The sequence below is a fragment of the Arvicanthis niloticus genome, chromosome 8, assembly GCF_011762505.2.
Source record: "Arvicanthis niloticus isolate mArvNil1 chromosome 8, mArvNil1.pat.X, whole genome shotgun sequence".
Lineage (NCBI taxonomy): Eukaryota > Metazoa > Chordata > Mammalia > Rodentia > Muridae > Arvicanthis > Arvicanthis niloticus.
This window is the reverse complement of record NC_047665.1, coordinates 62,150,704-62,166,823: the sequence shown is the minus strand read 5'-3', so window position 1 is coordinate 62,166,823 and position 16,120 is coordinate 62,150,704. Positions and strand designations below refer to the sequence as shown.

General features: G+C 40.8%; 1 protein-coding gene across 2 annotated transcripts in view; it reads right to left on the bottom strand.

The window, feature by feature from the left end:
• Prpf18 (pre-mRNA processing factor 18) overlaps positions 1-14,698 on the bottom strand; it is a 30,925-nt gene extending 16,227 nt beyond the window's left edge. Inside the window, exons 1-6 of one of the 2 annotated variants that reach the window (XM_034510793.2) lie at positions 14,477-14,698; positions 12,347-12,424; positions 12,204-12,230; positions 9,779-9,883; positions 6,671-6,784; positions 2,567-2,713 (exon numbers count right to left, since the gene is read on the bottom strand). In XM_034510793.2, coding sequence (XP_034366684.1) covers positions 2,567-2,713; positions 6,671-6,784; positions 9,779-9,883; positions 12,204-12,230; positions 12,347-12,424; positions 14,477-14,542 — 537 coding nt within the window. In that variant the 5' untranslated portion in view covers positions 14,543-14,698. The remainder of the gene's footprint in view (positions 1-2,566; positions 2,714-6,670; positions 6,785-9,778; positions 9,884-12,203; positions 12,231-12,346; positions 12,425-14,476) is intronic. The other variant, XM_034510792.2, reaches the window with a different exon arrangement.
• Positions 14,699-16,120: the final 1,422 nt, after the last annotated feature.

Below are 16,120 nucleotides of genomic sequence, written 5' to 3'. Positions count from 1 at the left end.
AAAATAGGGAAGAAAGAGAGGAGAAATGGGGGGGAGAGGGTTAGTGGGACAGAGGGGGGAACAAGTCTGACTGACAAGTGATTGCTCACTCTAATTATTTAGTAAAAGTTACAAAGCCTCTTAAACAAGCAATAGGAGGGAGAGCAGCAGCGATGAGCGGAGAGCAGTAAATGGCGTCCTCAACCACAGCCTCACTCTAGAGATCTATCCCTCCATGCTTTGAAGCCAGAGACTAAAGCAAACAAGTAACAGCTTGTGTTGTGTTAAACATCAAGGAAGCAAAGAACTTTAACCTGTATTTGTTACATGCTAGATACTCACATGATACAGCACTGTTTTTTTCATGAAGATTACACATATTAGCCACATGTAACGAAGCAGTGCCAGAATCAGGAGGCTATACAGTGGCAAGTGTTAGCAGAAATGTAAGGCCACGCCCCTCCTGTGCTGCTAGTGGGACAGCCCTGGGACAACCATGCCAAAGAGCAGTTTGGTAGCACTGAGACAACTAATCTGTATGTATAAGCCCCACAATTCTGTTCCAGTCCATGCCTATGTCTATGTCTATGTCTATGTCTATGCCTATGCCTATGCCTATGCCTATGCCTATGCCTATGCCTATGCCTATGCCTATGCCTATGTCGTCTGTCTATGTCTATGCCTATGCCTATGCCATCTGTCTATGTCTATGCCTATGCCTATGTCTATGTCTATGCCTATACCTATGTCTATGTCGTCTGTCTATGTCTATGTCTATGCCTATGCCTATGCCTATGTCTATGTCGTCTGTCTATGTCTATGCCTATGCCTATGCCTATGCCTATGCCGTCTGTCTATGCCTATGTCTATGTCTATGCCTGTGCCTATGCCTATGCCTATGTCTATGTCTATGTCTATGCCTATGTCTATGTCTATGTCGTCTGTCTATGTCTATGTCTATGCCTATGTCTATGTCGTCTGTCTATGTCTATGTCTATGCCTATGTCGTCTGTCTATGCCTATGCCTATGCCTATGCCTATGCCTATGCCTATGCCTATGCCTATGTCTATGTCTATGTCTATGTCTATGCCTATGTCTATGTCTATGTCGTCTGTCTATGTCTATGCCTATGCCTATGCCTATGTCGTCTGTCTATGCCTATGCCTATGCCTATGCCTATGCCTATGCCTATGCCTATGTCTATGTCTATGTCTATGTCTATGTCTATGTCTATGTCTATGTCGTCTGTCTATGTCTATGCCTATGCCTATGTCTATGTCGTCTGTCTATGTCTATGCCTATGCCTATGTCTATGTCTATGCCTATGCCTATGCCTATGCCTATGTCTATGTCGTCTGTCTATGTCTATGCCTATGCCTATGTCTATGTCGTCTGTCTATGTCTATGCCTATGCCTATGTCTATGTCGTCTGTCTATGTCTATGCCTATGCCTATGCCTATGTCTATGTCGTCTGTCTATGTCTATGTCTATGTCTATGTCTATTTCTATGCCTATGTCTATGTCTATGCCTATGCCTATGCCTATGTCTATGTCTATGTCATCTGTCTATGTCTATGCCTATGCCTATGTCTATGTCGTCTGTCTATGCCTATGCCTATGCCTATGTCTATGCCTATGCCTATGTCGTCTGTCTATGTCTATGTCTATGCCTATGCCTATGTCTATGTCGTCTGTCTATGTCTATGTCTATTTCTATGCCTATGTCTATGCCTATGCCTATGCCTATGTCTATGTCGTCTGTCTATGCCTATGTCTATGCCTATGTCTATGTCTATGCCTATGTCTATGTCTATGCCTATGTCTATGCCTATGCCTATGTCTATGTCGTCTGTCTATGTCTATGTCTATGCCTATGTCTATGTCTATGCCTATGCCTATGTCTATGTCTATCTATGTCTATGCCTATGCCTATGCCTATGCCTATGCCTATGTCTATGTCGTCTGTCTATGCCTATGTCTATGTCTGTCTATGCCTATGTCTATGTCGTCTGTCTATGCCTATGTCTATGTCTGTCTATGTCTATGTCTATGCCTATGCCTATGCCTATGTCTATGTCGTCTGTCTATGCCTATGTCTATGTCGTCTATGTCTATGTCTATGCCTATGCCTATGCCTATGCCTATGCCTATGCCTATGCCTATGCCTATGCCTATGCCTATGGAGGAGCTGAGGGCAACCAAAGTGCCCACTGTTATAAGAAATCTACAATACAAGAATGCCGTAATATATAGCCAATCCAAAGCAAGAAAAGCAGTATGGATCTTTAAAACAGTATGAAATAGGGAAAAAGCAATAAAATAAAGATTACCACACCACACTATTACTTTACATGCACATAAAAACTGCAAGTTCTACAAATACACTACCAGCAAATAAAAGGATGCACATCAAATACTACAGTGATCACTTTGGAGGTAGGAAATGTGAGTCAACGAGAAACTCGGGAGCAAAGCCATCGCCTGCGCCGCAAGGAAGAAGTGCTCGGTGCAGGAACACTGCTCAACCCAGTGAACTCCGGAGGAGGAAGGCATGCTGGGGAACGGGATGAGCTGGGGTAGACTACCTCTAATTCTTCAATGGTGGTGTTTTCCTCGTGAACTTTCAGGTCATTCTGTGTGTCCTCCTCGCCAGGTTCCTGACCACCCACAATTTCATTCAAGTACTGCTGGTCAATCTTGTCCAAAGCTGCTTTCAGGTCATTCCTTAAGCCCTAAGGTGAGAACAAGAAGTGTAACAGTCAGGAAGCTTCACTGTGTGATCTGTGCTCCTTCATTCTTATCAAGCACACTCCTGTCTGAGATGCAGCTCAGTCAGCAGGGGGCTGGCCTAGTGTGCACAAAGCTTCCCCAGGACCTGTAAATTGGTCATGGTAGAACACACCTGTAGTCACAGCACTTTGAGGTAGAAGTAAGAGGACCAAATGGCTCAGTTCGAGACCAGCCTGGGTTATATGAACTCGTTCAACTGTCCCCTTCTAAATGCACACCAAAAAGTACACGTCATGTTAAGGGCTTATCAAAACTAGGGAACAAAACACATCATTGTACTAACACTAGCATCACTTGAAAAGTAATTCTTATAAACATAGTTAAAAGAGTATATGCACACTGTCCAGTCTACTGCTAAGAAAAAGAAAATAGACATGTTACAAATCTAAAGATCCTCATCAATACCATAATGTTCTAATAACAAAGCTTAGTGAATGTGACCAGGTCTCATTAGAGGTCCCGAATCCATTTTCCCAGGTCACATACGTATCTAACCTCATTTCAATTGCTCTGAACTCCCTTAGGTCAATGATAAAAACCTGGTGTCTCTTTAAGCCAGGCTCTAAACTGTTTCTACCAAAGTAGCAAGTTCTACATTCAATGTATCTCTCCCGGCTTGAATATTTAATTAAGAAGACGAGATCAGGCTCCTTTAGCACCAGCTGTGAGGCAAAGAACCAGGGAGCAGGGCTGGGGATGCTGAGCAGAAGAGCCAGGGAGCAGGGCTGGGGATGCTGAGCAGAAGAGCCAGGGAGCAGGGCTGGGGATGCTGAGCAGAAGAGCCAGGGAGCAGGGCTGGGGATGCTGAGCAGAAGAACCAGGGAGCAGGGCTGGGGATGCTGAGCAGAAGAGCCAGGGAGCAGGGCTGGGGATGCTGAGCAGAAGAGCCAGGGAGCAGGGCTGGGGATGCTGAGCAGAAGAACCAGGGAGCAGGGCTGGGGATGCTGAGCAGAAGAACCAGGGAGCAGGGCTGGGGATGCTGAGCAGAAGAACCAGGGAGCAGGGCTGGGGATGCTGAGCAGAAGAACCAGGGAGCAGAATGGGAGATGTTATGCAGCAGGGCTTGAGAGCAAAGGTAGACTTGGTTCAGACCTATGCTGCATGGGAGTTCTTGAGCAACTTACCTTTATGCCTTGACTGCCTCATCTGTAAAACAGGATTCACTCCACCCACTATGTACGTAGAGTTGTTACAAGAAGTAGTTGTTGGCTTATTTTACATTTACTATGTGCTAGGGCTGTTCTCAAACTCTTAGCAAAGTTCCTTTCTGAGCTAGTAAAGGCAGTGTGCACCCTCAATGCTCACTGCAATGCTAGCAGCATCCAAGCATCCGAGCATCAACACACATGAGAAATACTCCACGTACACACTTTTGATTTAGCAAACACTAGTAACTTGCTCTATGAAATGTACAGGACCAGGTTCCCAACGGTTACCACATTTAATTCTCAAGATACCCCAGTGAGCAGAAGGTCCCACAATCTCTATTTTACAAGTGAGGCTAGAGTAGATTAAAAGACTTGCCACTGGTCACACAGCTCATGATTAACATCCAGGAATAGAATCCAGACCTTTAGACCTATGCTTTTCCTCAGAACCTTTATACGTGAAGTCTAGGCCACAAATACAAAAACAAAACATCCCTGACCCCAGGATAGGATAAATACGCCCAAAACTCTGCCATTAGTGAAATACACTAAGTGTATCTGCAGAGGTTAATTATGGGAATACAGAGAAGGAAACAACTAATTCTTTCTGATGGGGACTGTGATTAGGTTTTAAAGGGGGGGGGGGAATTTTTGCATTGTGTCTAGAAAGATAAAGACAATATTTTCAGAGGCATTTTAGAGAGACACTGCAAGTACATCATTATAATCAAAGAAGACCACAAATATCCCAGGAACTTGTTACCACAGGGCTGGACTGTCACTGCTGAGATTCAATGCAGAAAGTGGTCTGGAAACAAGGAAAGCAGACAGGAAGCACTAACTAGCAAACAGAGCACACGGAGCAAGACCCCAGCTCTTCCCACCACTCCATCTGAGACAGTAAGCCAGTGAGTAAAGGCAGGACCAGGCCAAGGCAGGCAACCATAGGCAACCATTTCCCGTGGATTGCAGTCACACAAAACCGTAGGCAAAGGACTGTCTAGCTTAGACCAATCAAATGATAGAACTGAATTCGTCTGGTGTCATTAAAGTCACAAATAACCAAGAAGACTTGATTGATATTAATAAACTGCTTCACAGCACCAAGTTTTAAGAAGGTCTGTTATACAGAAAACCATATACATCTTTCAGTATTTAACAGAGTAAATTGAGAAAAAAAAAAAAAAAAAAAAAAAAAAAAAAACTAATGAAGCCACAGAGAAGCCGAACAAATACTACCCTGACACCTGTAGAACCAAGCAACCAAAGCAAAACCACATTCCTTTCCAGTGGTCATGGAACAGACCAGATGCTGGGCACTAACACATAACCAGAGCCTCCCCCATAAAATCTATAACTGTTAACCTCCAGAAGAAAACACAAAACATCTCTTCAAGTCCTTGGCATATGCAAAGAATTCTCAAGCAGAACACAAAACCCAATAACCATTAAGAAAATAAAATTAAAATAAATAAACAAAAATTAAGAAAGAATCTGTCAATTGGGACTTCATCAAAATTTAAAACTTCTGATCAGCAAAACTCCATTAAGAAAGTAAGTACTGCACAGGCAAGGAACAAATGAGTCAAAGACCCTGCCTGAGGTCCTCACAAAGGGCTTATCTGCAGCACAGATAAGGAACTCCTAACTCACTGATAAACGAAAGCAAACCAATTAAAAGATGAACACAGGGCTTTCATAAGCCTGTGATGGTTGCTCTCTCCTGTGGGACTTATGGAGACAGATCTCTGGGGTTAGCTATGATTCCTGGGACTGGGTTAACTGAGGCTGGACACCTGCACTAAGTGTGGGGGGTCCCATCCCATGGCCTGTGGTCCCAGATGGAACAAAGAGGAGAAAGAACCAAATACCAGCACAGATACCTCTGTTCCTGTGTGTGCACAATGTGACCAATGGCCCCCTGCCTTCCGTGCTCTAGGGACTGTATCCCTTCAAAATGTCACCAAAATAAACCCTTAGTTTTTATGAGGTTCCTTGTCACAGCAATTAAATAGTGCAGACATTGTACAAATGAAGGTATGATAAGATGCTCATTCATCTTCACATCAGGGACATGAATAAAATGAGGTTTTACACATACAAGAAAGAGAATGGTTTAAATTTCAGTCTAACAATACCACAGGTTGATCTTTAGAAATGCCCAGCACTTATAAAGCATGCACTTATTCCTTTTATTCAGTAACGCTGCTTGTTGATATTTCCCTGAGAAAACATTTACTTAGGAGAGTGGGGGGACTAGATATCCACTCCCTGAAATACTGCTTACAAGTGTTCATGATAGCAGTGGCCCAAACCAAAAAACACACTGCAGTATGTTCATACAACCAAGCTAACTAAGCAGTGACAAGGAGACCGCCCACAACAGCATGGATGGCACCTGAAGAAATGTCATGCTGAGCAGAGGGAACTGTGTCTAGCCATGTGAACTGACACCAAAACAGCTTAATTCAGTGTCTTCAGTCAGAAAGGGAACAGAGAAGTGACACGGACTGGATAACGACAATATTCTTTATCCTCTGACAAGTACTGCTAATACACTCAGTGTTATTTATTTATCAAAATAGACAAATTATGCTTAAGACACAGACTCTCCTTAAAAGCCTTAAAAGACTAACGTCAGCAGCACTAAGTGGACACTGTCTCACCTACAACGGTGCTGTCAGTCAAATCTCACACTGCCCAGTTTACGTGGGACTAGCCTATGTTTTCAGGTTTGGTCTGACTTCTTACCTTGTTAACTTCTGGTGTAAGAATCTCTATTTTTCTTAAACGTTGGAAAGCATCATAATCCGTTTCCCCAAACAGTCTAATTGGTTCTCCTCTTTCTCTCAGTCTTCTGATGACCTAGGAAGAGAAACAAACACTGGCGAAACTTCAAAGGAAGAAAACCTGAATAAACATCTCAAAGCAATCTGCATTATTTATCTTAAACTAAAACCTAAGTTTAAATCTAATTTAATTACCTAAATAGGTGTTTCTAAATTAAATATAAAATGCTTCAAACTTTTAAAAACAGCGTACTTGGGTGGGCAGTGAACCATGAAGTGTGTGTAGAAGTTGGAGAAAGACATATAGGAGCCGGTTCTCTCCTTCTACTGTCTAGGTCCCAGCGATTCAACTCGGGCTGAGGCTTTGTAGCAAGGCCATCCTCCACTGAGTAGCTATGACAGCACCAAGATCCTTCAGGTCAATTTTAACAACCATCTATCTCCATTATAATAAATACACTTGTGAACAGATACATTTATAAACAAAAGGGAAAAAATACTTTACACCAATACTATTTTTACACAAGTATCTCATAAACTATTTTTTTCTGAATAATTCCTATCAAATGGTTTGACATATGAATCTGAAATGCAAATCTAAAGCAAGCCCTTAATGTAAACCATAGCATAGATACACACACCGTCAGAACGTAAGGGACACACTGTCGGCCCTCATCTCATAACCACAACCACTCAAGCCTTTTCTTTAAGCCTATGTTAATACACACGTTAGTGACCAAACACCATTTTGAAATTTAAAAAAAAACCAAAAACCAAAAACCAAAAAGCAAAAACCAAAAACCAAAAACCAAAAAAAAAAAAAAAAAAAAAAAATGCACATCGTGTTTGTTCTTCCAGGATTTTATACAACAAGCATGCTATGTTATGACAACACTTTAACATTCTAGATCTAACAGCTTGGGTCCTCTGGAGACCTGTTTCAGGCAGGGAACTCAATCTGCACAGTAGGTCACACTGAAAACTGCATGACCAGGGGGAGGAGTAGGCGATGCAGCACCACTGTCACAAACTGGAATCCTAGACTCAGATAAGAAAATGGCCTGGGATTACAACGGCCACACGCAGGGCTTTTAAAGCCTGGGAACTATTTCAGTTCCTGACTTGGGTTAATGACTACACCGGGTTTGGTTTTATAATTAGTCTGTATTATGTATTTTCTACACTTCGAGTACATCTTTCATTTAAAAATGAGAAACAAAATATGTAATCAAGAAAATAAAGGTTTATCCAAATTAAATAATTAAATTGATAGACAAATAGATAAATAAATACCAGGTCATAGCTGCAAGAGTCAGCTGACACTGCCGGGTAGGCGTCCATCTATGTGGTGTCCACCCAAAGCATGAGTCATGGCGCTGACATATATATTACCTGCCTGTGCACTCATCTTTGAGAAGTAAAAACAAAAACAAAACAAAGCCAAATCTTCTGATCTCATCATCTTTACATTTAATCCTATCCACAATTAGACATGTTTTAAAAAAAACAGATTTATGAGGCATTTCAATATAAGACTACTGAGTCAATCAAAAAATCAAACAAACAAAAAAGAAACTCCACTAAAATTTTTAAAAAACAGAAAACATCTGAGCTTATTACTTTAAAACAGTTCTTCCAACTAGAGACTACTACCAAGTAACTATAAATTATGTAATACTTATTATATCTATTTAAATAGGGAATTGCCATCTACAATGCCTAAAGGCAAGGCAATAAACTATTTGTCCTCAGAAATAGGTAAGAGTTCTATTACTCTCATTTATTAACTAAAGGAATATGGGGAGATATAGATATATATGTATATATACATATATATGTGTGTGTGTATTTAAATTGCTCATATCATATGGATATGTTAATTTGTTAAGTAAATTAATATGTTAATTTGTTAAGTTGAAGTAGACCAGGCTGTGGGTAGACACTACAGATCAGATTATAAACTAGTATAACATGTAAATGTCTACCATGCTATTTGATAACATGTATTTTAAACAGATCTTTAAAACATACAAAGTCAGGGCTGTAGAGATGGCTCGGTGGTTAAAAGCACTGGTTGCTCTTTCAGAGGACCCTGGTTCGATTCCCAGAACCCACATGGTGCCTCATAACCATCTGTAAGGAATCCAATGCCTTTTTCTGACCTCTACAGGCACCAGGCATACACATGAGCTCATATGTATACACACATATAAATATGAATGTATATATATATGTGTATACACACACACACACACAAAGTGTCCAGAACTTTTCCAAGGGACATAATTACAATTAGGCATGCAATAATATCTCACAGGGGTTTCATACTATCATTCACAAGAAAACACTGAAGCAATCTAAAGACAATGAAAAAGGAACAGTTTAAAAGCATGGCAGAAAAAACCCAGGACCTGGGAAGTGGAGGCAGGAAGATAAAGAACAAGAGGCATGCTACAATACATAGCAAATTTCAGTCCAGCCTGGGCTATTCTTTAAACTTTATAATACAGTCATTACAAAAGAAAGACTACTGAGTGGTAGAGAAAGCTTAATTAATAATGGGAAGGCATTTGCTGCACAACCCTGGTGACCTGGGTTTGATATCTGAAACCCATGGAAAGGGAGAAGATAAAAACCGGATTACACAGCACTGTCATCTTACCTCCACATATGTGTCCTGACACATGTGCCCACACTGGCATCATGCACTCACACAATAATGTTAAATATGTCAGGGAGAGGGGGCGTTATATGTACATTTTCCCTGCATGTAGGTCTGGTGCCCAAAGAGGCCAGAAGAGGGCACTGGATCCCTGAAACTGGAGTTCCAGGCAGTTGGGAGCCACCACCATGTGTGTGCTGGGAATCCAACTCCAGGCCTCTTGAAAAGCGGCCACTGCTCTAAAGCTGTAGCTCCTGCTTTTGTTGTTGTTGTTTGAAGTAAGAATACTATCATGGGGAAAAAAAGTCTGACCACATAAGATTTTTAAGTCAAATCATTTCATTTCAGAAAGTTATACAAGTCCAGTGTAAATTTTTCTTTCTAACTACAAAATAAACAGAACCTTACCTCTTGCCTAGAAAGAGTCATAGGAAGCTTTTCCTCTGCTAGTTCAAGTTCCAGCACTGGATTTGACGATGTTAGTGGTTTCTGGTCATCTTCTTTTGGCTGTATCTATATTAATAGGCCAAAGAAATAAAATTCAAACTTACCAACATATATTTCTATTCACCATCTAGTCACCTTAGCCAGCGCATACAAGAGTGTTCCAGCTGAAACATAAGCACCTGTCCCCTGAGCAAAGGCTACAGAGTAACTGTGCATGCTTCCAAGAGCTGAGCAAACATCCATTCAGGAGCAAGACACACGAAGAGCATGCACACGGCAGGGCGAATTCTTGCTATAAAGAGTCGCATAACTACAATGTTTCCAAAATAAAGAAACTCCATAGTGCTTAAAGATGAAGTTAACTTCTTCCCAGACACTAAAACAGCCCACTTTCTCTCTTAAGACAATCAATTTGCCTCTGTGAGAAAACTGTCTTCAAGGACTACCCAACAGCTGCTCACCTCTACAGACTAAAGAACTGCTTCCCGTTTTGCTTCTTCAGACACAGTATTCCAGCCTTGGATAAACCACTATGAGGCATGTAGAAGAATGCTCAGAGCTGTGCACAACTGGACTACAAAATAAGCTACGGACCTTGAAGAGTGGGAATGAAGGCTGACTGCCCCCGGGGAGTGTGGACTCTCACTCATGACCCTGCACGGGAAAATACCTTCAGCTCTTTCTTCAGATCTGGGCAGAATCTGTCACAGACTGAGAACTCTGAGTGCAGCACTTTAAAGCCTCACTGTGTAGTCTGGAAATATACTGATGTATATTTCCATCCACCCACAAGGTAAGCTTAAAGTTCAGAAGTAGAAATAAATTCAAAGAAACAGAAAGAACTGCTTTAAGAAACTACTGTCCCATTAAGAAAATTTGCACAATAAAAATTATGCAATTCATGATTCCATAGTTTCTGGTTAAAGGTAAAATAAAATAGAGATAAAAACCTAGTGTTTTGAATACTTATACAGGTAAACCCAGCACCAAGCTTTAAAACTGGGGGCTAGCTCCAACAAAGGAGTAAAAGCAACTGTATTATACAGTCACTACTCCAAGGAGGGAAGGTTGTTAAAGAGCAACAGAAGACAGGTATTTCTTCCATCTAAGTTCTGATGTACTTTTACATCATATATGCGAATACATACATAGACAGCTGACAGCTCTGGGACAAAGATCTAAGCCATTCTGTCAGTTGATTTGAAGATTGTGGCACTATCTCCATAGAGTCAGCACTGCTCACATCAACAAAAGGATCCACATAAAGCAAAAGGCACACACATTTGATTACTTTCCTACCTTCTCAAAGGGTAGCAAAGGTTCACACTTAAAAAGACCGAGTCAGCAGAGAGAGTACATGATAAAGGATTCTGACTCCAGGTCAAGCCTGGCCATGATGCTGGGCAAGCAAGGCATGAGAACTCTTCTGTCTACATAGCTACTCAATGGTTATTTATATAATAAAATGTCTTTTAGTTTTCTAAACTAGAAGTAAATGAAGTTGGTATCTTTACAGAAACCTATTAAAATATAATGATAAACTTTAAAGCATCTATCTTTAAAATATTCCTTCCATACTTGCCTTTTCAAACAGTAAAAGAATAAAGTCAAATGCACACACATGAGCACTTACATTCTTAATGCTTTCCTCTAGAAATGCTATACCATACAAATTAACTTCCAGAACTTTCTCCAGTCCATGCACAGGAGTATTATCAAATGTATGATCCAGCATGTTTTGGTGGAACCTGTGTTGAGCTGAGTAGTAAACTATGTCTGCTTTGAAAACAACTGAAACAGCTTCTCCACCTTCTAAGCTTCAACCCCTCCCAAGCATCACCAACAAGACAATGTGAAAGGTCATCTGAGTCATGCAGCTAAAGCACACAAGTGAGGCCTTTCAGGAAGTTCATGGACTTAACAATTCTTCTAACCAGACTATACAAATGCTGCCCCATGATTAAAGCAAGCAAAGGCAGACAGGCTATGTCTCTATTTCAAGCAGGAGTACTAGGCCCAAAAGAAATTATGAGCAATATTAACATAAAACTAACTTCTTAAAGTAGGCAGAAGGAAGCAGAGACAATACCACTTGCTGCTGAAACAATCAAGGCTGAATGAATAAAGTGTTTTGAGCTCTTTCAAAACACACTTTTATTGAGAGAGATAGGAGAGAGAATAGTGGGAGAGATGAAGATAAGAAATATCAGAACGGGGACTTAATTTAAAAAAAAAATTCAAGCTTTGATCTCAAGCCAGTTCATGCTGTCCACAGAAAGCCAAACCATTCCAAGCAAAAGTCATGCATGTATTTTCCTGAATTCAAGATCTGTTGTTGTTGTTTTTTTTTTTTTTTTAAAGCCAAATCAAAACCAAAAACTCCTACCTCTCCAGAAGGCTTCTCACTTATAGGCTAATGTATAACATTGATAAATTGAACAGAGATCAATAATTTTGTTATTTAACAACAGCTGTAAAAAAATTTAAACTCAGAAATATCTGACAACATAAAAGCTAGAACTTTCCTACCTTGTAGCCACATCTTTCAAAATATGCTTCCTCTTCTTTTTTGGCAAGTTCACTCCGCTTGAAGTACTTTTTATTTTCCTAGCAAAGACAAAACAGTGCATTACTAACATGCCCTTGGCAGAAGTTCATGCCTAATAGCTATCAAGCAGGCCTAGAAACCTTTCAAATAAAAACACTTCTCAGTTTTTCAAGAATTTAGTATTTTCAGTCCTGAAGATAATCCCTCCAAGTCCCCGTATGGTGGTCCCCTCCTCCAGAGAAGACCTGTGTTCTGATATGTGATAAACTCAAGTATTTTACTTGACTGAAGTAGGAGTTCTCACAGCAAAGAGAATATACCAACAGCATTTTCAAAATGTTTTTTTATTCAGTTTCCTAACTTACAGACATTGACTCTGAACCACAGAGAGAGATTCTTTTGTTATTTTCTCCAAATCAAAACAGAAATTGTGGCATACAGAGCCAGTTCTGGAGATCTCACCAACAGGAACACTCCAGAGGAATGTGTGAGGTCTCATCATCTGGAATCTTAGCCATCTTAGCATACCAATTCTGAGTTTTGTTACTTTATAACTCCTCCTTTGCATCAAATGAAAATCTGATTCAAAATGTTCTTAAAATGACCAGTATTTCATAAACATCTGTAAACTTGTAGAAAAGATAGCCGCCTATATAATTTACTCAAATGTATCCAACAGTAAGAATGGCGGGCTCACAGGCCAAATGTCCACTTAATTTTAAGAAACTGCCCAACTATTTTCCAACTGGATACACTGTCTTAATCTCCCAAAGAGACACAGAAAAAAAAAAATGATACCATTAAAAACTCCCCATACTGAAGCTAGATACACCACTGTAGTCCTAGCTTTTGGGAGGCTGAAGCAGCAATTCAAGCCAACCTGGATGATACAGCAAGACTATATAGAAGAACTGAAAGAAAGGGAAAGGGTGGAAGCAGGGTGAGGAAAAAAACAAACTGTGCTCTATCAAAATAAAAAGCCAGTGGTGGCCAGGCAGTGGTGGCACATGCCTTTAATCCCAGCACTTGGGAGGCAGAGGAGGCAGGCGGATTTCTGAGTTCGAGGCCAGCCTGGTCTACCGAGTGAGTTCCAGGACAGCCAGGGCTACACAGAGAAACCCTGTCTCGAAAGAAAAAAAAAAAAAAAAGGAAATAGCCTAATCTGGAAGAAAATATGCAGAAAACATATACTTATCAAAAAAAAAAAAAAAAGTGGTGGGATACATAGAGTCGTCTTGGGAATTCATAACTAACCTAATTTAAAGTCCAGAGAATTAAAGACTAACCTAATTTAAATTTGAAAGCAGTTTTCACACTTCGAAAATACGTATCTTAAAAGAAAACAAAAAAAAAATCACACAAAAAGTACTTATAAATTATCAAGAAGATGAAAATTAGAATCATACAGATCCCTCTCCACCGAAAAGGCAGACAACGTAAACAGCGGGCACGAGTGCAGACTAGCCAGCCTCTGACACTGCTCACGGATGTGTAACATGGTAGAGCTATGTTTAAAAAGACCCAGTGGCATTTTCTACGACTCAAGCATACGTGTACTCTGTAACCCAGGGAGCTATGACAACAAAGCTTCTCGAGGACTCAGAATCTGCTCAACCAATTCTGAGAAACAGCTCAAATAAATCAAGTGGACGTTGCTATTTTAATCTCCTCGTGGAGACTGGTGTTTGCATTTGTCAAAAAAAAAAAAAAAAAAAAATCACTGAATAGTTAACAAGACCCAAGCAGTCCTTCGCACATAAATTTTTACACACTCGCACACAAAGAGGAACAAACACTGAACTCTAGGACGTGTTGCCAGATCGCTTAGGGGCAAAGCTTACTAACTCCTCGCAACATGATTTGGGATACAGAATGACTAGTAAGTTGTTTTAGCACTCGGCCTGCAGCTGATACAGGTTAGGACAGCAAGCGCCGCCGAAGTAAGCCAGACTAGGGTTCAAATCAACACTCTAGCCCTTACCTCCTCTGCCAGCAACTTGCCTAGCACCGTGGCTGATCTGTCAGCCCCGTGGCTGCCCCAAACCCTCTCAGTGCCGACACCGCACAGTAACAACATCCTCAAGCCCAAACTTCACCGCCACAGGACTCACCACCAGCAGGTTCCTGTCCTCCACCAGCTGCCGCTTCCGCAGAATCTCTGACTTCAGGATGTCCATCTCGCTCCCAGTGTCTAAGCTCCACTTTGACTCTCCAGCTCCTCCGCGGTAACCCCACCGGCCGAAGGAGGGGAAAGAAGACGAACCACCACACGACGAGAGCCCAATTATCAGAAAACAACAACTGCCGGAGCCGCTTCCGGCGGAAGTCAGGATGAACGAAAGGAAGGTAGGGAGCGCCCCTCGATGCTAACGCTGGCAAAGCCGCTGAGTATTGTTGCCCCCTAGCGGTACCCTCCAGCTGCACACTTGTGATTTTAGTAGACAGGTAGAAAAGAACAAAAGGCAGGCGTCCATGTGGGTGGGTTTGTCTCTTTAAATCGTTATTCTGCCCGTTTGAACCAGCTTGTTTGCTCCTAAATCCTCCTTGTAGGGCATCTCAATTGTATTAAAGCAAGAGCTTTACTGGTTTGCTTCATAGTCCCTCAATTTACTTGCTTGCCAAGAGGGCTAACATACTAGAGAATGAGAAATAAATGAATAAATCAAGTTTAAAGTGGCAGTATTTAATAATTGCCTGTTCAATGCCCCGTAAATTTATTGTGTTTCCTGGTTATGCATTCAGCAATGAAGATTTTCAATGATGATTGGAGATTATAGTCATTCTTTCTTATAACCTAGTCCAAGAAAAAATGTTGAAATTTTATTTTTATTTGTTTTTATTGTCATGCAGGGACTCACTGTGTTGCCTGGGCAGGTCTCAAACTCTTGATATCAGAGTAATCCTCCTGCTCCAACCTCAGAGTGTACCACCATACTTGGTAGAATTTTGGTTTTGATTATTTTTTTCTGATCTTAGAGCCTCTTGGTTCCATGTCATGAAAGCATTTTTATTTTTAGTTGTCATAATTCAACGATATTTTATATTACTTTTTTCTATTCTAAAAAAAATGAAATAGCATTCAGTTCAAACTCAACTATAGGTAAGATGGTTTATCAAAATAAAAACTGAAAGGGTTACTCATTAGAAAGTTTTATACTGTGTGAGTGTGTGTGTCTATGTGTGTAATAGGATATTTCACCTAAAGGATATCTGGGGACCAGAAAGATGGCCAAATAGCTAAAAGCAGTTGCTGATGACCTGAGTTCAATCCCTGGGAACCCACAAGGTGGAAGGAAAGAGCAGATTCTCAAAGTTGTCCTCTAACCACGACCATACCACAACATACACACACATATACACACACATTCACGAATGCAAGTGAATAATAAGTGACTAAATGTAATAACTTTTTTTAAAAGTAAAAGATGTATGTGTAACTTCTGTTCTTAGATGAAACATGCTGACATTCTTTTTTTTTTTTTTTTTTTTTTTTTTTTTTTTTTTTTTTTTTTTTTTTTTTTTTCCAAGACAGGGTTTCTCTGTGTAGTCCTGGCTGTCCTGGGACTCACTCTGTAGACCAGGCTGGCCTTGAACTCAGAAATCCGCCTGCCTCTGCCTCCGAAGTGCTGGGATTAAAGGTGTGCGCCACCACCACCGGCCACATGCTGACATTCTTAAATGAATATCTGTTGCCAAGGTGAAACTATATACCAGCATCCTTCTGATTTAGGAACTAGAGATTGTGACCCCCAAAC